General features: G+C 32.2%; 1 protein-coding gene across 4 annotated transcripts in view; it reads left to right on the top strand.

Moving 5' to 3' along the window:
• Positions 1-24,390, top strand: part of KCNT2 (potassium sodium-activated channel subfamily T member 2) — a 399,597-nt gene that overhangs the window by 198,915 nt on the left and 176,292 nt on the right. For all 4 annotated transcript variants that reach the window (XM_015120935.3, XM_015120925.3, XM_015120914.3 and 1 more), the window contains exon 13: positions 16,198-16,306. In XM_015120935.3, the coding sequence (XP_014976421.1) occupies positions 16,198-16,306 (109 nt within the window). The remainder of the gene's footprint in view (positions 1-16,197; positions 16,307-24,390) is intronic.

Genomic DNA, 24,390 nt, shown 5'->3' with positions numbered 1-24,390 from the left:
AAATTTCTTTTTCTTCCCATAGCCTCTATTCTAAGAATAACATTGTGAAATTAATTAGTGAAATGTTTATGATTCCTTAAGAAAGACAGATTTAGAATAAATTTTTAAATGTTTATTTCTGGTTAGAGCATTTCCAAAAATTACTTTTAATTGATTAATCTTGCAGTATTTTCTGACTATTAGAAAATACTGCAAGTCTTAGAATTGTAATGTACAGAGTATAACGTAGTTTTTTATAGTGTTTTGAATTAGAATAATCTGTTACATGTAAAAACATATTTTTTAAATCTGTATAATTGAATTGTTAATATTAAGCATAACTTTGAAGCAATTTTCCTCAATGTTGTTCTAAATCAATCCGACACATTATGAAATCTTTTTTTACATATATTATGATCCTTGGCATGGTACAGCTTTTGAAAAACATTGATTGCACAATATTTTTAAAAAGTACATATTGAATTATTATTGCTGAATTTGTAAAATTAACTGAATAAGTTATTTTGTTGTTTTGATGACAACAGTGTTAAAACTAGGCAAACACTGCCAGTCCCAGAATTGGTCTGTGTATATTTTTCTGATTGGAGAGGGGAATTTCTGAATAACATTAAAATGCAAAAATAATAAGCACTACAAATACTCTGCTGTGGAATTAGCAATATTTTACAAAAAATAAATGTATGTCTACATAAAATTTTGTATTCTTTATTAGAAAAACAGTAAATAATCATGAATTTGAAAGTGCCATAGCAGATGACTCAGTAAATTTTTCTTTTTTCTTTGAATGGCCAAAATTATTTAGAAAAATTATTAAGTGTAATTTCGCTGTGATCAAAATGCTTTCTGACTACTCTAGATTAATGTTATTTAAAAACAATAAAGCACATGACATATGCTTTTTAAAGAAGATGCCCAGTTTTTTTTATACGATGGTTACATTTAAAGATTTGGCAATCATTAAAAAGTCAGGAAACAACAGGTGCTGGAGAGGATGTGGAGAAATAGGAACACTTTTACACTGTTGGTGGGATTGCAAACTAGTTCAACCATTGTGGAAAACAGTATGGCGATTCCTCAGGGATCTAGAACTAGAAATACCATATGACCCAGCCATCCCATTACTGGGTGTATACCCAAAGGAATATAAATCATGCTGCTATAAAGACACATGCACACGTATGTTTATTGTGGCACTATTCACAATAGCAAAGACTTGGAATCAACCCACATGTCCATCAGTGACAGACTGGATTAAGAAAATGTGGCACATATACATCATGGAATACTATGCAGCCATAAAAAAGGATGAGTTTGTGTCCTTTGTAGGGACATGGATGCAGCTGGAAACCATCATTCTCAGCAAACTATCACAAGAACAGAAAACCAAACACCGCATGTTCTTACTCATAGGTGGGAATTAAACAGTGAGATCACTTAGACTCTGACAGGGGAACATCACACACCGGGCCCTATTATGGGGAGTGGGGAGGGGGGAGGGATGGCATTGGAAGTTATACCTGATGTAAATGACGAGTTGATGGGTGCTGACAAGTAGATGGATGCAACACACCAACATGGCACAAGTATACATATGTAACAAACCTACATGTTGTGCACATGTACACTAGAACTTACAATAATAAAAAAAAGAAAAAAATAAAGATTTATAACATCATAATGCTAATTATCTGCAAAAATCTTGCAATTTTTTAGGGTTGTAGTTTTAGTCAACGTTTCTACTATTAATATACATATTTTAGCTCATTTTTCTTCAAGTCCAATTAATAAAAAATGGAAAAAAAGATCCATTTTTTTTGACATTTAATAAGTCACTTTCATGTGGTCAAGCATTTTGTGCATATTATGTCATTTAATACCACAATTTGTTCATACATGAGAAAACCAAGTCTGAGAGATGTTCAATAGATTTCCCAGAGTGACAGTCTAAATTTTACCCAGTTTAGTCCAAATTCCAAACCTCTACCTTTACAACAAACTTCTCCCCACGTTGATAATAGCTTAGCTTATTATTCAAGTGGCATACATATTTGAAAATAAAAGTGGTACTACTGTTTAAATATTATAATAAGAATGACATATATACATAGTTTCTGGTATCAGCTCTCTGTTCTACTCCTTTCCATCCTAGTTTATCCCTTAAAAATATATATTAACTTTGTATCTATTAAATTATTAATCTACTTTATATCCTTGCCCTGTAAGAAAATGACATTTTCTGACCTCTTTTTTCCTCTGACTTTCAATCTCAATTTTTCATTTCCCAATTTTCATTTTTGAAGTTACATTTGTGCATTTGAAGACTGATACCATTTACCTTTTGTTCTCTAAACAAAATGAGGACGTCTGCCATTATTTGATGACTCTAAGTGTCGAACTCAATAAACATTTAGAATTGCATGAGTATGAACATATTGTTTATTGAAGACCCAGTGATCATTTTGATTACATTTTCTTTTTCCTTTTTGTGTTGCTTTACTCAAAATTTTCAAAAGCAGCTATATATTTTATGTGTTGATTACCATACTGTACATTTGTGTGTGCTGGGGGGTAGGGGGCTGCTAACTTATTTGTAAAGCTCCTTTTTACCACTCACTATTCTGTTGTCTTGTCATATGTTTACAGGTCTTAGTTTATCTAGCTTCAAATTTCTAGGAGGCTAACTGATGTAATCTGTTGCCACCCACTCCAAATTGAGCATAGTATTCTGTACAAGGAAGAAAAAGCACCCCAGTATAACATTATCTCCATTTTCAAATATGATTCCTTCTTTTCTAGTATTCATTCAACAAATATTTATTGAGTATTCTGTACCCCAAACACTGACATACTAGCTGAACATACAGTTATTAACAAAACAGTAAAACATTTTCATTCTCATGGAGCTTATCTACTAGTAGAAGTGACATTAAGTCCTAAGTGACATCTTATGTACTAGTAAGAATTGACATTAAATAAATGTGTATAATGTTAGTAAAAAGTATTAAATATGGTGGGGAGAGAGCATATCAAATGTTCTGAAAGACAGACATTATAAATTGAATCATGAATTAAAAATCATTTAAGATTAACCTAAGATAATCATAAAGTTCACTATTTATAGAACACATCAACACAACAGCATATTAGAGAGCTCATACATCATATCAGAGAGCTCGTACATCATCGTCAAGTATAATTTATCCATGGAATGCAAAATAGTTCAACATACTAAAATTAATAACTGTGATAAACCACATTAATGGAATAAAGAACTTAAAAATATATTCCCATCTCAATATACTCAGAAAAATCATGTAACAAAATTTTCCATAAGAGTGTATCTTTAGTAAAAAACACAGTATATACAGGGATTGATAATATCCACAGTTTCAGGCATCCTCTGAAGGTCGTGGAATATATCCCCCACCCCTGTGGATAAGGGGTAAATATTTTATGTAGAAAACTATAAAGATTCCAGAAAAACAACTAACTGTTAGAACTAATAAATCAATTTAGTAAAATTACTTGCATTCCTATATACTAACAATGAACCATTAGAAGGAAATTCAGAAAATAACTCCTTTTACAATAGCCCTCAAAAAGAATAAAATACTTATAATTAAACTTAATCAAGGAGGTGAAAGACTAGTACACTGAAAACTACAAAACATTGTTCCAAGAAATTGAAGGAGACATAAATAAATGGAAAATGGAAAGACGTCCTGTGTTCACTATTTCCATCAGAATCTCACTGGCCTTTTTTTTTTGTTTTAACTGGAATAGTTAAAAACAATCCTGAAATTAATATAGCACCACAAAAGATCCAGAATAGCCAAAACGATCCTAAGAACAAAGAAGAGAACAGGAGGTATCACACTCCGTGATTTAAAAATATATTTCAAAGCTATAGTTATTAAAACCATATGATACCAGCATAAATACATGCATATAGACTAATAAAGACCCTAAAAATAACCCTATGCATATATAATCAACTGATCTTTAACAAGGTTGTCAAGAATACACAATGTGGAAAGGATAGTCTCTTCAACAGAAGGAAAAAAGGAAGGAAGGGAGGAAGGAAGGAAGGAAGGAAGGAAGGAAGGAAGGAAGGAAGGAAGGAAGAAAGGATGGATGGAAGGAAGGAAAAACAGAAGGTGGGAAGAGAAGGAGGAAGAGAGCAATGAGGAAGGAAGGGAGGAAGGAAGGAAGGAAGGAAGGAAGAGAGGGAGGGAAGAAGGGAGGGAGGAAGGGAAAGAAAGAAGGGAAAGAAAGGAAGGAAGGAAGGAAGGAAGAGAGGGAGGGAAGAAGGGAGGGAGGAAGGGAAAGGAAGAAGGGAAAGGAAGGAAGGAAAAGAAGGAAGGAAGGAAGAAACAAAGGAAGGAAAGAAGGGAGGGAGGGAGGAAAGGAGAGGAGAAAATAAAGAAAGAAAGAAGGAAAGGAACAAAAAGAAGGAAAGAAAAGACATTGAGATCTTACATCCTACACACACAAAAAAATTAGACTTTAACTTGATCTGAAATCGTAAAATTGAAACAGAGGAAAACTTGACTTTGGTCTTGGCATTGATTTCTTGGTTATAACACCAAAGCACAAGCAACAAAATAAAAAATAGACAAGTGGTATTATGTCCAGCTAGACAAAATGAAAAACTTATGCATAGCAAAGGAAAAAATCAAAGTGAAAAGACAACCCGAAGAATGGGAGAAAATATTTGCAAACCATATATCTAATAAGGGATAAATTTCAAGACTATATAGGGAACTTCTATAGCTTAGTAGCAAAAACTGAAACCAAACACACACACACACACACAAAAGGAAATAAGCTGATTAAGAAGTAGGCAAATGACTTAAATGGAAATATCTCCAAAGAAGACATACAAGTGGCCAAAAAGTACCATGTTTGAACAGATGATCAGCATCATTAATTATCAGGGAGAGGAAATCAAAACAACAAAGAGATATCACCTTATATCTCTTAGGATTGTTGTCAAAATCAAGATACAAAGAGTTGATGGTGATGTGGAGAAATTCAAAACATTGTCCACTGGTTGTGGATATATAAAATAGTGAAGCAGCTATGAAAAACAATATGGTGGTTTTTCAAAAACCTAAAATAGAATTGCCATATGACTCAGAAATCCCACTTCCTGTGATACATCCAAAGGAATTGAAATCAACATGCCGAAGAGATGTCTATACCCCTATGTTCATTGTAGTATTATTCACAATAGCCAAGAAATCAAAATAAACAGTGTCCAATAACAGATGAATAGAAAAGGAAATTTGGTTTATACTGCCAACAGATCTACATTAGAAAAAAGTTGAAGAAAGTTCTTTAGCAAATAGAAATGATGTCTTATGACACTCTGGATTCACATGAAAAAAATTAAGAAAGCTAGAAATGATAAATATGTTGGTAAATATAACTTGAAATTTAAAAAATATTATTTATTGTTTCAAGCAAAAATAATGACAATATTGTGGGATTTATAACAAACAAGTAAAATGAATGACATTCTAGCATGATGACTGAAAAAACGGAACATAATATAGTGAGATTCTTTATGCATTATTTGAAAGATGGGTGTAATATATACTGGTGTATGTTATAAACCTTAGGGTGGCCCTTAATAAAGATTTTAAAAACCTATATGATTAAGTGGAACAATAAATGTATTTAATGCAAAAGGCAGCAGTAAAAGGGAACAAAGAATAGATGGGATAAATAGAAAAATAAGAGGATGAAAATGATACACTACACAAATACTAATCATACATAAGTGGAAGGTAGCTATATTAAGCAAAGAAAACTCATATACAAGAACTCATACCAAAGATGAAGAGGAATACTTTGTATTGAGTAAAGGATCAGTGCATTAAAAAAATAACACTCCTAAATGTGTGTGTGTGCTATATATATAAAGAAAACTCTCAAAATACATGAAGTATAAAATGGCATAACTGAAAGGAGGGGTAAAAAGCTACAGTTTGTCTTATAATTTTCAACACTTCTATCTTATCAATCAATATAAAAAGGCAGTAGATCAGTAGATTTATAACAAACTTGAACACACTGTCACCAGCTTGATCTAATTGACATATGGAATATTACACTAAAAAATGGAATTCCAGTGTTCAAGCACACATGAAACATTCACAGAGATACATCATATTCTGAACCATAAAAGATATGGCAGAGAATTTAAAACCTACAGAATATGTTCTCTGATTATAATTGAATTAAATGAGGCATTAATAATAAAAACACAGCTGAAAAATACCCAAATACTTGGAAATAAAACAAAACATCCATAAGCAACCCATGAGTAAAAGATAAAACAAGAAGAACTATGATGAAAATGCAACACATTAAATTGTATGGAATGCAGCTTTACAAGCATCTGAAGAGAAATTCGTATCTTTAAATTTTTATATTGGAAAGGTTCAAAATTTAATAGGAAAAAGGAATTGGAGGCAACAATTATGGACTTTGAAAGTGTTTTCTGTACATGAGCGCAATGAAATCGGGCAGTAACTGATGGGTAATGTTTGATCAATGAAAGCTTTGTTTCCTCCTTTTCCTTTTTTCATTTTTTTTTTTTTAGTGGGAAAGATTTCGGTGAGTAAATATGGTAAATATCTACCAAAATTGGTCATGAAAGAACATAATAGGAGGTGATCTTATGCAGGAATGGAAGGTTTTTCTTGGATAAGGGTGTAAAACTTTCATCTATTTTAACAAACAGGAAAAGAGTATATATAGATAGAGATGAAGGTATATTTGTGGCCCCATGGAAAAGAGCTTGTGGAAGTTGATTTTTCTTGTTTCCATTTGCTTAGTGAATAACAGTTGAGATTATCAGGGCAGAGGGAGGCTCCGGGCCCTTGAGAAACACTGGCAAGTGGCAGAGGGAAGATTCACATCCCAAAGGAGCAGAGAAAGAATTTATAATGGAAAATTTTCTACAATAAACGTTCTAAGTAAAGAAAGGTCAGAGGCCTACAGTCTGGAGGAAATCTGTCTGTTTATTCACGCTGAGGGGAGAAACTTTGAGGCATCTTAGGTATTTGACTCCCAAGGCTTTAAGTTGTAACTCTGAAAAAAAAAATGTTTTTATTCCCGGCTCATGCTGCTGACTTTCCTCTTAAATGTCAAAGACATATTTATTCTTGATTATTACATGCATTTTTGAACATATGGTATCTTAGAAAAGAAAGCAAACAATCACCAAGCACTCAGTGATTTCCCTTCATGTACCCTTCTGACAGCATGAGAAAAGAGCTGAAATAAAATGCTTGCTACGGAAACTTTTTCACTGTTTTTTTCAATTATGTTTTGTTTTAAGAAGATCCACCTCAGGCACTGAAACAAGCACACAATCATCTGTACTATGTCATTCCCTGATGAAATGTACCTTAGATTCTTTTGGGAGATTTTGCAATTTTATTTATGTCTTTAGTCAACCCAGTGGTTAGTGACTTGTTTTCAAAAATATTTTCCTTACCATTCTCAAAAATCACAGAATTTTAAACTTGAAAAGATACCTTGATATCCCTAATATAACTGAGTTTTCAGTACACTCAGAAATAATTTTTGGTAAATTTTTGACAGATGTACATCACTGGACTTCAGTTACACGCTGTCAAGATAATCTGACCTCTTTACGAATCACTTTATTATTCATTTGACATTTGTATACCAGTGAGTTTCAAGAGGTTTTTGGATAGTGTGGTCATGACTGTGTTAAATTGAGTAACTAGATCAGGGAAAATTCAAGAGGCTTAAGATCTGGAATTGGATTTGGTGTTGAGGGAAGTTTTCTTCAAAACCTGGGAGAGGATTTAAGTAAGTAAAACATACAATTTAAGGCGTGTATCATTCTGGATGAATTACTCTAACTCAGACCAAGGACTAGGAAACAATACAGTGCTTCAGCTTTCAGAAAGAGTACAAAATGAGTTTAGCTACTCTACAAGGAAAAACAAAAAGTAAGCTTTTGAATTGGCAAGTCCCAAAATTTCTGGTAAGATTTTGATAATATATATGGAGATTCCGACAGGCAAGCAGGTTTTTATCATTAAGTATCTGTAAGGAGTGGTACATTTTCAGTCACAAGAGTGGGAATCAAAATCAGAATTACAGTCCCTGAGAGATCATTGAAAAAGCAAGGACGTTTTTTCCTAAAACTAGAACCCAAGGTAATGTTTCAGTCCCAGATACACTGTTAAATCCCTTCTGCTGAAACTTGGCAGGAGGACAAAATTATATTTACAGCCATACAAGTTTGAATGCTGAGGCCCCGAATGCTAGACCAAGTCTTCTTTTAATTTTTTTGTTTTTTGACTTTAGTGTAGATTGTTCATGAAGACTAGGTCATTGTCGAGTCTATAGGTTGGTTTAATTAGACTACAACTAGTTGGCCTGATGTTCTACTTTCTAATAGCCAGCTATTCTATTGTAAAATGCAGCAACATATTTTAATGGTAGAGTATTTTTTAGTGATTTTGGCTGTTTTCTTTTAAAGTATTTTTATTTAAGAGCACTTTTGAATTATTTTTGTATTTAAAATAAAGATGTACCATATTTGAAACCTACTTCTCTGAAGACATCAATTACAATTAATCACAATGAAATGTACCATTTTCTTAATTCAGTCATAAAGTTAGGTCAATTAGTTATAGATGATAGATACTATGGATCCTCTGTATCAGAATTACCTTCAGTTTTTGATATTACCTGATATATGTATATGTAATCTAACCTTATACTTTTTAACAGTCTACATATTAGACCTGGATGTTCTAATTATGAACAAAATAGACCCTGAACTGAAGGTGCTTTTGAGTCCAATCTACTGTGAGGCCTTCATAGGGATTTCTGTGAAGAAATTGCTCTCTGGGCAAGGAATACATTTGGCAAGAATTGTTTATACAACAATACATTAGAATGTTTTCAAGATAGGTTTGTTTCCAGATTGCCATAAGACTTTTTTTGTTCTTTATAAGTGTTTGTGATTAGTTTGCTCAATCACCTATAAATTTTGGACAAATCTATCTACATGTATTATTTTAAGTTTTACAATTCAGTTTCACTTTATATACTAGTAATCTTAAAAAATAAAGTGTCCAATGAATAAGTTAGCAAGATATACTCAAAGTATGTGTGGTAAATACATCAATTTTCAAGTGCTGCAGATGGATTTTATAAATTAAAAATTGAAAGGAAACTGATGCCTTTGATCAAACCAATGTTTTATCACTTTTAGGTGACAGACTCTAATTGAGAGTCCAATAAAAATTATAAATTTATGGATAGGTAAATAATTCATGTATAAAATTTCATCTAAAATGTCTGAGTTCTTTAATGGGTTCTTTGGATTTCAGTAAAATAATTCCTGCCATAGGTAAAGTTATTTATTGTAAGTCCTCAGAACAACAATCAATATCTTTTAGATAGTACAATTTATTAAGTTGAATTTTATGGAGACATTCTTCACTAATTTAATTTTTAGGCAAACTGACTTTTTGTAAAATGTTCTGTTTCACAGTAGCAATAAACATCCAGATGATGTGATAGTGTCCCAAATTACCTACCTTTATTATTACAGCATTTTTATTCTAAAGTTATCACAATAAACATTTTACTCTATGGTTAGAAATATGGAGCACTTAAGGATGAATTTGTCCCCAAGAAAATTAAAAAAAAAAAAAAATCAATCTTATCCTCTGCTTTTAGAAAAAAATGAAGTGAAATCATGTTTCTTTGCTAGTTTCATTATCTGTATTAGGAAAATTTTTCTTTTGTATTTCTCATGTGATATTTATGCCATGTTATATAGCTCTTTTCCTTTTTCCTCACTTAATGATCCACTCGAAATTATTGATGTTTGTTCTGTTTTGTGAGGGCATAAATTACAAATAAAACAAGGAAGATTTCAGAATAGGTACTTTATCCCATGTATTCAGGCATTGAATTGAAATGTTTACTAAATGCTTTCTATATGCCTAATGCTCATTGTATTATCACATTTAATGTTCAAACTATCGATATGAAGTAAATATTGTTTTTCTTATTCACCTGTGATATGCAAATGAATGCTAGGTTCTGGGAATAAGCTAGGGTGAGCAAAATGTAGACATGGCCCTTGCCTTCACAAAGTTTATAGTTTACTGAGGACCAACTTTTCAAAATGTTAAATGTTAGATGGGGTTAATTGTTTACAGAATACAATGGGATCAAGTAGCATCATCTATCCTAGTGTACCAGCAGTTAGAAGAAAAGGCTTCCTAGATAAGTGACGTTTTAGCTGGGATGAGAGGCATTAGTAGGGCTGAACCAGTAAAGAATGTTCTTGGCAAATGGTCCTAGGTGAGAAATGCTGGTTATCTGAGTGGAGAATGTGCATTATCACTAGGTGGAAGAATGCAAAGACTGAGGAAATAGTTTGGGAAAAGTTTAATAAAGGTTGTTGTACGCCTTGTTAAGAAGTTTGAATTTGATGCCGAAACAAAGGAAACCACTATAGGATTTTAACAATAAGAACTTTGGTTGGAAAAAAACTTCATCTGATAACATTACAGAATTAGTGAAAAAATGTTATAAAGCTTGAGATAGGCTGACTGGGGGGCTGTTGCCCTTACTCCAAGCCAGAAGTGATAAGTTTTTAGATCAGGTTATGGCACTGGTGCTGGAGAAAAGTGGAATCTATTAGATCAATATTTAGAGGCATAATCAACAAGATTTGAGAACTCACTAAATGTAAGGTAAGTGAGACAGAGAAGCTGATGATTTAGCATCTGGTAGTATTTTCCTTTGGGAAAAGGGAGGACTACCAGTAGCAAGATGATTTCGGTTTGGGATAAGAATGTCAAAGGACAACCAAGTGTGTGATGTCAGATAAGCCAAAGGAGGATGTTTTAGGGAGCCAGTGGTCTACAAGTCAACTGTTGCCAAGGGTTAAGATAAAGAAGAAAAGCAAGTTGCACACATCCATTATACAATAACCAAAACTTCTGTAAGAAGAATCAGATCCATGGTAAGTTCCCTGTACTCATGTGTTTTGTAAGCTCTGAAGTGAAGATTAGAGCCCAATGTTGGTGACTCTACAGATCATGCTTTTCTCACTTACTTTTTAAAAAATAAACTAGACTTTTTGTTGTTATTGTTAAGCCATTTTAGGTTTACAGAGAAAATGGAACAAAAAATATAGAGAATGTCCATATCTCACCCCTTACACTCCTCTCCCCCTACACCCCATTTTCCCATTTTTATCTTCCAGTATTGTGGCATGTTTGTTGAAACTAATGAACCAATATTGATAAATTATTTAACTAAAAACCATAATTTACATTAGAGTTCACTCTTTGTATTGTATATTCTGTGGGTTTTGATAAATGTAATATGACATACATTCACCATTATCATATCACAAAGAATATTTTTAGGGTCTTAAAACTATTCTCTGCTTTACCTATACATCCTTCCGTCCTTTCTTTTCCCCAACCTGGCAACCACTGACCTTTGTACTATCTCCATAATTTTGCATTACTACAATGACATATAGTTGAAATCATGCATTATGCAGCCTTTTCAGATTGTCTTTTTTTCACTTAGCAATATGCATTTGAGATTTTGCATGTCTTTTCTTGGCTTGATAGTGTATTTCTTGCATTGCCGAATATTCCATTGTATGGATGTAGCACGGTTTATCCATTCATTTTTTGAAGTTCATCTTGGTTACCTCCAAGTGTTTGTAATTATAAATTAAGTTATTTTAAGCATGTGCATGCAGGTTTTTGTAGAGACCTACATTTTCTATTCATTTAAGTAAATACTAAGTATCCCAACTGCTGGATTATTTGGTTAGAGTACATTTACTTTTGTAAGAAATTGTCAAACTGTATTCCAAAATTGATGTATCATTTTGCATTCCTTCCCAGCAATGAATGCAACTTCCTGTTGATCTATGTCCTCTCTAGTATTTGGTGTCTTCAGCATTTTAGATTTTAGCTATTATGAAAAGTGTTTAGTGATATCTTACTGTTTTAATTTGCAACTCTCTAATGACATGTGTTGAATATCTTTTCATTCTTCTAATCTGTATATGTTCTTTGGTCGGATGTCTGTTCAGATCTCTTGCCCATTTTAAATTCAGTTGTTTGTTTTCTTGCTATCTACATCTTTGTGTTTCAACATGTTTAGTCCATTAGCATTTGATGTCATTATTAATATGGTTAGATATAGCTCTATCTAAATTGTTTTCTGTTTGTTTCCTCTGATTTTGGTTCCTGTTTTCCCTTTCCCACATTTTTTATTATTTGGTTTTGTAAGGTATTGAATGTAGTATACCTATTGGCTTTTTAGATATGCCTTTTGAATTTTTTTTCTTTTTTGTGAGTGCTGTAGGGATTACAGTACACATTCTTACTGCTTCATATCAGATTTGTGTCATTGTTATACCACTTGTTAAAATTATAAACTTGCATTTATTCCTTTTCTACTGTCCCATGTTATTGTTGTTAGATGTAATAATTTATCCATAGATTAGAAACTACACTAAACAATATTATAAATTTTGCTTTATTCAGATTATATATTTTATGGAAATTAGGAGGAAATGTTTTTTATAGTCACTACAACATTAAGCATTTGTTACTCTTGTTTTATTTCTGAAGTTCTTTCTCCCTGCTATCATTTTCCTTGAGCTTACATAGTTTTCATAAACTTTTCTTGTAGTGTGATTCCAATGGCAGTACATATCCTTAGATTTCTTTATTTTAAAAAGTCCTTTATTTCACCTTCCTGTTTGAATGGAGTTTTTGCTAGATACAAAGTTCTGGTTTCATAGCTTTTTTTCCTTCATTCTAAACTTCAGAATTTTTTCCAGGGTGGTTTGGCTTTAATGATTTTTGATGAGAGTCCTTGGCCATATGACTCTTTCTTTGGGTGCTATCAAGATTTTGTCTTCATTTTTGTTTTTTAACAGTTTTAATACAGTGTGGCTAGGCGTGATTATCTTTTTATGTATATAGTTTAGATTTTGCTAATTTTCTTGAACTTATAAGTGTATGTCTTCTACAAAATTAAAAAGTTTCTAGTCATTATTTCTTCAAATCATTTTCTGCTATTTTTTCTCTTTTGTTTTCTTTTTGTGAATTCAATTATATTATGTAAGACCTTTTTACCGTGTTACACAAGTTCCTGAACTCTGTTACCTTTTCCTTACCTCTTCTCTTTGTTTTTCAAATTGGGTAAATTCTATTGATCTATGTTCAAGTTCACTGACTCCTTTCTTCTGTCATTCCCAATCTATTTCAAAGCCCATATAGTGAATATGTTTTTTCATAAACTTCGGCTTTTTAATCTAAAAATACTTTCTATTACTCTGCTGAAATTTTCTTTTTTAATTACAAGCATGTTTTTCATTACGTTACTGATCATAGTTCTAGTAGAAGCTTTAATTCCTTCTCTGCTCATTCTAACATCTCAGACTGTCTAGTAGCTACCATCTATTGATTATCATTTTGTTTGTTTCCCATGCAAATAGGTCACATTTTTCTGGAAATTCACGAATTAAATAATATTGCATTGGATTTTGTATATTGTGTTATGTTGCGGAGCCTTGGATTCTACTGTATTCTTCCAAAGAATGTTAATGCTCTCAATTTAGCACAGGCTAAGTTGCTTAAACTCAAAATAAAGAAAACTCCATCACCATTGGGGTTGGTAATGCTTCACAAATGTCAGCTCGGATTGTTTTTATGCTTCCCCATGCATTCATGGTTCAGAGGTCAGCCAAAGTTGTTTACACTCATTCACAGAATTTGTGGTTTCTCTTTGCTGCCTCTCCCTTTTCCTGTCTCTGGTGGCTCTGGTTGCTCCAGGCTCCATTCTCTTGTTGTTCTGGCAGGTTTTCTCTGGAGTTTTAGCCCACTTGTGCGGTTGTGGTAAGCAAAGCTGCCCTCAGGTCACAGCAGCAAAAACATGGAAATTATGACATGCAAGATACTTCCTCCAAGTTTTAATTTTCCTCTAAATTCTGCCTACTTTAGTTGATTTACTAGGGCCTTTATATGCTTGTTCTACAGATTTTTTAAGTTGTCATATGCAAGGACAATTTACTGGGAGCTTATTCTTTCATATTGATAAGGCTCCTGACCTCCTCTATTTCTTCTTTTATTATTAATGTTACATTTTTTGCTGGTGTCAGCAGATAAGTCTCACTTTAAATTTTTTCTAAGAAATTCATTTTTCTTCTTTACCTTTTATCCTTAATGATATTACTTCTACTACTACTAAGATGATACACATAATAAGAAAAACAACTTATGTTTTTTCAATAACTGACTGCCAACCTCTAATAAAAGATGTATGTGTGTTGTCTATTTCACCACAGAAATCCTGTAAGATACAGAATATCTACAGTTTACTAATGAGGAACTTTAACTTGTCCAAGTCTAATTAGATATTGAGGGATGAAGTAGGGTTAAAAACCCTACAATAGCCCATTATCTTCAGCACAATGCTAAACATAATGAAATAAAATAAGATAAAAATCATAACTTGGCATCCACTTATATAGTGGTTTACTTTCTATTTTTTTTCCTTCTCCTTTAAAATTGTGTACTTCTAGTGAAAGAGAAATAACAGTAATCCTCCACTAAATTATCTATAATCCTCAAACCTCAGATTTAAAAGCATGTAAAATGGATTAACAATTATTCACTTGATGAATCTTAGTAGAATTATTAGGCTCATTCTGATATTTGAACATTTGCCTGTAAGGTGCATATGGTCCATGTAAACCATGCTGGACTACCATTCATCAACTTTCATGTAACTTAAAGTTACTATCATATTTTGGGTTGCTATAACAAAATAGCACATACTGGGTGGATTATAGACAACAGAAATGTATTGCTCACAATTCTAGGGGTGGGAAAGTCCAAGATCAAGGAGCCAGCAGACCTAATGTCTGATAAAGACTGGCTTCCTGGTTCCTAGATAGTTGTCTTCTTGCAACATCCTTACGTGGCTGAAGAAGTGAGGGAGCTCTCTCTTGGATGTCTTTTATATGGGCATTAATTCCATTCATGATGACTGCCCTCATGGTGAGGTCTATCAGAGGCCTCATCTCCTAGTGCCTTCACAATGTGGGGTAGGATTTCAACGTGTACATCTGGGGAGGAAGTGATCATTCTGTCTATAGCAGTTTCCAACCATAAAAAACAGATTCTTCTGTCTACATTTGGATAAACAGTCCCTTGTGCCTATCTGTATTTTGGATCTTCCTTTCCTTCCACTAATAGTGCTGTCAGATAGAACTTTCTGTGGTGATGAAAAATTTACATACCTCTGCTTTCTAACATGGCAGCCACTAGCCATGTGCAGCCTTGAGTATTTGAAATGTGGCTAGTGTGATTGAGTAATTAAATTCTTAACTTTAAGTTTAGACACTTCAAATTTAAATAGCCTTATGTGCCTGGTGGCTGTTATATGGACAGTGCTACCCTAGAGCATTTCCGTGCTTCCTTTTCAAAAATGTATTAGCTAACTCTGTGGCATATTTCTCTAATAATCTTCCTTGAATTTTTTCAATTCATTGAATTTATTGGGTGACTACTATGTAAAGGAGTTCGTGTTAAGCATGGTTTTGATTCCCTTCCTTAGTCTAAATGTCTTTTTAAAAACTTTTTTGATATATTTTATTATATCTAAGAGTTTTTTATGTCTTCAAACATACCACACAGGTACACACACACACACACACACGCACACAAGTCAAATTTCTTTTACTTTTACTATTATATTTTAAAAAGTAATTTTCTAAGCATGTTATTATTATACATGTTTTTTATTTCTCCTTGGAAATTCCTATTACAAATTATTAGTTTTGCTACATGTCTGAAAGCTTCTGACTGCTGGAATTTTCTAGGAAAATTATTTTTAAGTCTGTCTAGCTATTTTTTCTCTTAATCTTTTCTAATATTCTAAGTGCTAGCAATTAGCTATGATTAAATTAGCTATTACTATCTTCTTCTATGGAAATAATAGGTATTCTTAACAAGTCCTCACAGTACTTTTTATGTTTAAGTTTTAACTATGAATGTGACAAAGCAAACTGATTGCTTATTTTTACTTTATATATTATAAAAATTGTAACTTATGATATTTTTATTTTGATCACTTCAGGATCACCAAACAATTTTGAGAGCATGGGCTGTGAAAGATTTTGCTCCAAATTGTCCTTTGTATGTCCAGATATTAAAGCCTGAAAATAAATTTCACATCAAATTTGCTGGTAAGTTTTTATCTTGCATGAGATCCATTGAATTTCCTGAAACTCCTATAGTGGTTTAAGAGTTAAGTCTCTGAACTAAGTGGCAACTTAAAATATTCAAGATTCTAAAGAACTGAAAATGATTATTAAAACTAATTTACTTGATATGAGAAGATTTATCCACTTTAATATGTTACAAGGTAACATTTTTGCTTGAGTCTTAATTTTTTTATGTAACTTGGTGATTTTAGTACCTTAACGTACTGGATACCTTACTAAGCCTAAGTATATTAGCAGTAGTAGATTTATGCATAATATAGACACAAATTTCAAGTGCCATATCTACTCATTTATACATAGGTTTACACATAGATGGGTAATACTTGGCTATCGTTGGTTGTTTAATACACACATAAGCTGACCATGCAATAGACTAATACATTGAAATGTATTCAGGTATATTCAAATAGAGTTAATTTAGGGAGTAGATTTTGAAAAGATTTCAGAAAAAGATGCAGGTGAATTTTTTGAAGGTACTGCTTTAAAAATGATAGATCACATGAGACTAGACTTTGAATTGTTAGAAAATTGAACAGCAAAATTGCATTTTTTTTCTTAAATGCTTCTATAAAAGCAAACGCTAATGTTGATTTAAGCAGTAAATTCATGTGCATGTATGTTTTCCCCCCAATCACAAATACCCCATGTTTTATATTATATTCTATCTTAAAATTCTAAAGCTTCAGAAGTCATTAAAATGTAATTCATTTTAGCAATGTGTCAGCAAAACGTATTTCCTTCAGAAAATGTGTTTACATATCTTAAAATTCTTACCTATTAGTGTATGACTTTGAAATGAAAAATTGTAAATACTAGGGAATTTTGATGTAATGATAAGAAAATTATGAAATGGTTGCTATTCAATTTGCTCTAGCCTTCCCCAAATTTATGTCATCATTTTTTTTTCCTAGCAATGTATAGCAAACAATTTAAAGTAATAACTTCCAACTCTGGTTGCACATTAGTAAGTTTTTGGAAGAATTTCTAAAATACTGATCATAGAGATTCTGATTTATACAGTATGATAGGTGCTAGGGCCTCTCTAAGACTATTTCTTAAGTGAAATTTGAAAAAAACATTGCCTATTGTATAGAAGGCTTTGGGAAATTAAATGGAAAAATATGTGTAAAGTACTCCATCTACAACCTGTTACCTATATTGTTAGCATTCATCAAATGCCAATTGCTTTTTAAAAAGACCTTTGTAACTAGGCTATCTTATTTGTACTATTATTTAAGAAAAGAAATATTTTTGAAAAATTTTAAATATACATGGTGATGATTTGCTATGACAAAAGATTTGAATGGCAGTAATGACATTAGCACTAAGTAAAATCTTAAAATGATGACTTTAAATTGGAGTGCCACCACTTAAGACAGGTAGATTAATATTTTGAGCCTTATTTCCTGTCTATTAAAAGGCCACAAGGATTAGGTCTCTGTTTTATTGGGGTTAATAGTAAGGATTTAATAAATAATGTCTGAAACATATTAAGTGTTCTATAAATGGATATTGTATCAAGACCTTAAAACAATATGTATTTTAGAAAAACAATTTGTGATTTTGAATGTATTTTGACAAAAATTCAGAGCAGACTTCAGTTCTTTCTCCCTTCTTTAGCATGCCGTTGGTATGTTTCCACAGAAAGATCAACTTTGCTGAAAAAGTCTACTGCTAAAAAAAAAAAAAAACAAAAAACTATTTGCATTAATCTATTTTCTAATACTCATTTTGTCATTAGTTTAATAATACCATCAAAATGAATGAATTATTTACAAATTCTATCCCAACCATTTGTCTCAATATTTCTCACTGTGACACCTGACGAAATTCTTTTTATTAGTGCCTACATTATTTTATGACTGAGATTACAACATTTCAGAGGATCTCTTTTTATATTGTGTAAAGATGAAGGCATCCTAGTTTCATTAAAATGCCACAAAAAGAGTTTGGAGTGCTGTATGAAGCTCTCAAAACAAAATCATATATTTTATGTCTCAGCATGATGTCAAAAATTATGGACTTTTCCTTTCAAAAGGCAGTGTATCAAGCTGTCACTTAGTTTGTGTAAGAGATTATTTAAATAATGGTCCTCAAGAAACCATGCTGTATGTGTCTGTGCCCTGTTGCTATGAGATTTTGCAGCTTTTTACCATGAAGAGGTGAAATCTATTTCCCCATCTTTGTATATAGAGTTTGCTTTGTGATTTGCTTTGACCAATATAATGTAACAAAACTTACACTGTGTAACAACAGAAGCTAAGACTTAAAAGGCTGTACTGGTTCTGCTTTTGCTGTTTTGGGAACATTGCTCAGGGACTACATTTAAGAAACTCATTTTAGCCTCTCTAAGAATGAAAAATCACTTGGAAAGTGAGGCTCATCCATACCAGCACCTCACCTGTCCAGCTCCCAACTTACTTACCAGCCAACCCAAGGAATCATGCTGACCCACAGAATTTTGAGAAATAAAATGGTGGTTTTAAGTCACTGAAGTTTGGAGGTTACTAGTCATGTGGCAGTAGATAACTAATACTGTTGGTGATAAAATAATAATTACTTTAATTTTAAATCATATTTACTTGACAATATTTATTATATTCCTGTCCTTGTACTCTCATATGTATGAAGTAAACAGATTCCAATATTCACAAGATATGAAATGAGACATTTGCATTTCCATTTATTTAAATAGTTCCTTTGGTTTACCCTAAACTGTGGAAATATAATCATGATTATAATATCTGTTTAAAAAGTAAGCAAAGTTTACTTTCAGCAAATTGTCCTTTTTATAATAAATTTGTCAAAATAACATGATTGAAACTGCAAATTCAGGAGTGAGACATTTCATGGTGATGTAGTTGCTGTACTGTGTACTGACTGCATGACCTCAAGCTTCTTCAAATCTTTAAGCTCGAGTTTTTCAAGTTGTAAAATGGGGATGATATGAGAAGCAACCCCTTCATGTCATTATAATACTAAAAAGGATACTTGGAAGTATCTTTTTAATTTTTAAGCTACCAGTAAGTGATGCCTATTTAAGCAATTGGGATAATTTATATCCTAAGTGCCTATTTGTAATCTTCATGACAAATTTATATTATACTTGTATAGAGGAAAACTAGCTGGGCTTTCCCATAATGTATTACAAACAGTTTATAAGAGATATTTCAAAAGCATATAATTCTGAGCTTACACACATTTTCTCAGAGAATAGAAAATATAAGATACCTTCTCAACTCATTTAATGGGAATAACATAGCCTTGATACAAAACTCAGTAAGGATAGTTTTGGAAATGACATTTAGAGTCTAACTTAATTGGTTAACAGAGTTGAAAAATCATATAAAATATTTTAGCAAAACAAACAGAGTAATAGATTTATAAAAGAATATATAATCACCAAGTTGAAATTATTCCAGAAATAGATCATTATATTAAAAGAGAATAACCATATCACAATTTTAATGAATGTAGTAAAGTATTTGAGACAGACATCAACATTCATTCACAATTAAAACTTAAAAAATAAATAAATAAATAAAAGCTATTGGAAAGCTAGGACCAAAGAACTTCTTAACCTAAGGCAAGTTATCTTCAAAATAACCAAGAAAAAAATTATATTTAGTAATCACATATTGAAAAGCTGTCATTTAGGTACAAACATAGGTGTCTACTAAAACAACTTTTATCCAGTATTTTTCTGAAAATCATAAAAATGGCAGTGAAGCTGGAAAAAAGTAAAAGATATAAGCATTGGAACACAAGAAATAAAATTGTCATTGTCCACGTATCATCAAATTCTCTACAGGGAAATTGAAAAAGAATTTATTTCTTTCTATTCACGTTTTCCTTAGAGCAACTCATCTATTTATATAATTTGCAAAATTAAAACTCTTCTTCAGTATTCACTATGAGCTTCAGTTTTGAATCCTGAACTGCATGGTCAATATCTCTTATTAGATTTCTAACAGCCCTCTTAAAATTAAGATGTTGCAAAATAGTTATTGATTTTTCTCTGACCTAAAACCTGTTTCTCACCCATTATTCCCAGCACCGTCTGTTTAGAACTCAATCAAAAACCTGTGAGTCATATTTTCCTTCTCTGCATCCAATTCCACATCTTGTCCTATGGGTTATATTACCTAATCCACAGTGGCATCACAACCCTACGCCATTATCATCTCTCACTTAGGCTATTTCAAAAAAGTCCCTTTTCATCTTTTTCCAGGTATTCACAAGTTGTATCTGTAAGCTTACTGCTGCACTTCATGTCCCCCAGAACATTTGCAACAGTGATTGCTGTTTGTGTATCACAGCAGGCAGCTCCATCTTCATACCTCCATTGTCAACCTAAACTCGTTTTCTTTTACCAGGACACAATGCCAATACCCTTTCCCCATATCATTATTTTTTAAAGATTCTTTCTTGTGAATAATTTGTGTCACCTTTTATGATTCAAAAGTCAGATGGTAGTATAGCTTTGGTTATGTCAAATCATTTTTTTTTCCAGTGAGAGACTTTTTTTACCAATATAATATTTTTGTTGGAAGTGGCAATTGGTACTGAAACATATGACAGAGGCAATGGCAGCGTGCCATAGACATGACTAATACAAAAATGTGTTTTTGTAACATCTTGTATTCTCTGTCAAACTCTTGTGGGTGCAGCAATTCTAGTAAAGCTTCTCTAGGGTCAAATATCTGATCTATAATCACCTGGGGAAACCTTATGCCTCCATGTTGTGGAGCCCTTCGTAAATTCCCCTCCTCAGTTGCAAAACCAAGATTAAAGGGCACAATATTATGGGGAAGTTTAGTTATCAGACATGTTTCTGTAGCTCAACATTTAATCAGACTGAAATCAACTTCATATTTTCTTCTCTACTGTGCATTTCCCAATCATTTAATGCAAGCACAGACACACACACACATACACACACATGCACACACTCCAAACCATAAAAGAAAAAATATGTACTTTACTAGGAAGATAACTTCTTCATTGAAAAACCTTGAATGAACTTTAAAAGTAAACCGTGCTTTCCAATTAATCAATTTCAGCTAAATGAAGTTTGCTGTTTGTCTCCTAGTCAGATGAAGTTACTCAGAAAATCAGTGGGAGGTGAATTATAAATTAATAGCTAAATTTAGATAAACACAGTATCTCTATCTTCCTAATAAAGTGTTATGTCGTCTGTGAATATTCAGTTCTCTTAGGTTCCTTATCCAACTTTGTTTCAACTGTTCAGTCCTACAAAAATCTCCCACTTCATTTGAACAGATATGAGAAGAAATAAAAATCAAATTGGCAAATTTTCACCCACAAGTAGGAGTAAAGAATGTAAAAACAAAGGAGTGAATGAAAGTGTGAATTATCTATTTTCCATGCTTCTTTTTTAGTCCAAAGGCTACCCTTGAGATATTTTCCATGCTTTGCTTATGGTATTTCATATATAACAGAATTTGATTGCAATTTGTTCATGAAAAATAGAACCATATCTCAACAGTAAAGTGTTGACTGAATGAAATACTTTGTACTTCGCAATTCAAACCTGCCTAGAAGAATGCATCATGATACTAGAACAGTAGGAGTTAGTTCTTCTAACAATTAAAAAACATTTTTAATTGCAATAAGAAGTTAAAAGTCCAAGCAGAAGTAAATGTGTTTTTAGCAATGTCATAGACAATATTGTTTAAACATGTGTCTTTCATAGAGCTTGATTCCCATTATAAAAATAATAATATTTAAAGTGCACACACATATATGCACATATCTTGGAGAAATGATTTGACCACAAAATGAAGGTTTTCCTCAGCTTAGCCATCATCTATTTTGTACTAAATCACTAGATATTCCAATGCATCACTTTTTCCTACCCAAGAAAGAGAGTGGGAAAATATTTCCAAGCAATATAAATATTGGAAATCATCTTAGCTGTTTCTAAATAACATATGGATGTTCAGGCTTGACTTTCACCAAATGGTAAAGTGTGAGTTTTTCATGCTGAATGATTTCTTCATTTCCCATATAACACCCACATAGACATCATTTTAAACTTCATTTTTACAACCTACTTAAGAACATAATGCTTAGAGTTGTATATTTTCAAAATATAAAACATTAAACCTTTGAAAATTCTCAATTTTTTGGATGGAAACCTTTTCTCTTTGACTTTTTTTATTATTGTGGAGATCATCAGAAACCACTTAACATAAGGCCATGTTCAAACCCAGCACTGTCTGGAGAATCTTTAACTTTTTATGCCATTCCTCACTATTTTTTACTTTCAAAAAATCAAATTTACACTGTTTAAAACAGTTATACAATTTAAAAAAAAAAAGTATTCTCTCCATCTACATTCAAAAACTGTGAACATTTTGCCACTTTTGACTAATCTTCTCTTTGTACGCATACACAAATACACACATATTTTTATTTCAGCAGAGCTCTCTTAAGAATAAGAAAATTCTGCTACATAACAATGCTAAAATTTTTACCCCTAAAATGGTCAATAATAATTTTATGAATCCAGTTTATATGCAAATATTATCAATTGTCCCTCAGATTTTCCTTAAATCTGTATTTTAAAATTCAGTATTAAATCAAAATTTTATTTTTACTACTTTTTTATTTCTTTTTAAACATTTTTATGAAATAGTTTTAGATTTATGGAAAAGCAGTATAGATAGTACAAAGAGTTCTATATGCCCTCTACATCCCACAGCTTCTCCTAATGTTAATGTGGTATATATAACCATTGTCCATTTAATCAAAACAAGAAATTAACATTGGTATTGATTATTTTTAAGTTAAAATTTAAAAATTTAAATATTGCAAAAGATGTCCAAGCCATCGTTCCTGTTTATTTTCCTTGACATTTGATTAAATTGACACTGGACATTAGGTATTTCAAGCCATTTTCTTGTGGGCCACTTATGACTTTAATTAACTAAAATAATCTTTTTGTTTCTCTCTATTAATGTTTTTTATAGTTGTATATTTTCAATAACCCAATTTCTTGGTTCTGAGTACCAGAGTAAAATAACGCTTATTTTTTTAGAAAGTGCCAGACATATTCTATCATATCCTAGGCCTATGATATTTAGTCTGCCAAGTATTTCCTTGATACAAATGTCTTATGAAAAAGACCAGGTATGCTCTCTTTCACTCTTGAATACTTCTTCAGAGCATTTTCTAGAGTTGTGCTATGATCAATGTGTTGTTCTAGGCACTAGTGACATAATGATGAACTAGATGTAATAAATGTTAATTCCAGTGGCAGCTTTTCTCATTGCCTTTACCTGTCACCTTTTAAAAAAGTCAATGCACTTTTGTATACTTCCCAAGAATACCCCTCACTGCTTATCCTTACTACAAAGAGCTTTAATTGAAGCCTTACAACCCCCCTTTCCTGCCCTTCACAACCTCCATGTATATCAAACCAATGATTCCAGTTATGCTCTAGTCTCACTGTATACTGCTTGATGAATTTAGTCAATCTCATAGACCTACAATAGATAGGTAAAGCTTTCAGGATTTAGTTTCCCCATCCCAGAAGTAATTGGCTTTGCTTTGAAAAGAGTCTCCTAACATTTTTTAAATTTTAATAAAAGAATGAATGAGATCTTAACAGTAGGATGGTCAGCAAGTGGAGATGACAGTTCTTATAATGGGATGTTAAAACTGTCATTGCCTCAAATCACCTTGCCTTGGAACTTCATATTGTGCATATACACACACACAAATGCGTATGCATCCGTGTGTGTATGTGTGATTGTGAATTAAATTTTACTAAGATTTTGTTGGAGAAGTAATGTGAGAACAATGCAAGTATTAGGTAAAGACATCACATTTTAACTAGATAAAAAAATAACTCTAGGGGAAATGTTGAGTGCAGTGAGGAGGACAAAAAGAACCTCATAGGAGGGATTATTTAGGAAGCTATTATAGTTGTACAGGTGAGAGAGACAGAGAGATCTATCATAATGGAAATGGAGAGTGAGAACATATTCATAAAGCGTTTCATATATTTTCTGTGGACT

This window comes from Macaca mulatta, chromosome 1 (genome assembly GCF_049350105.2).
Source record: "Macaca mulatta isolate MMU2019108-1 chromosome 1, T2T-MMU8v2.0, whole genome shotgun sequence".
NCBI classification, from domain to species: domain Eukaryota; kingdom Metazoa; phylum Chordata; class Mammalia; order Primates; family Cercopithecidae; genus Macaca; species Macaca mulatta.
This window is presented reverse-complemented; position numbering and strand designations above follow the sequence as displayed.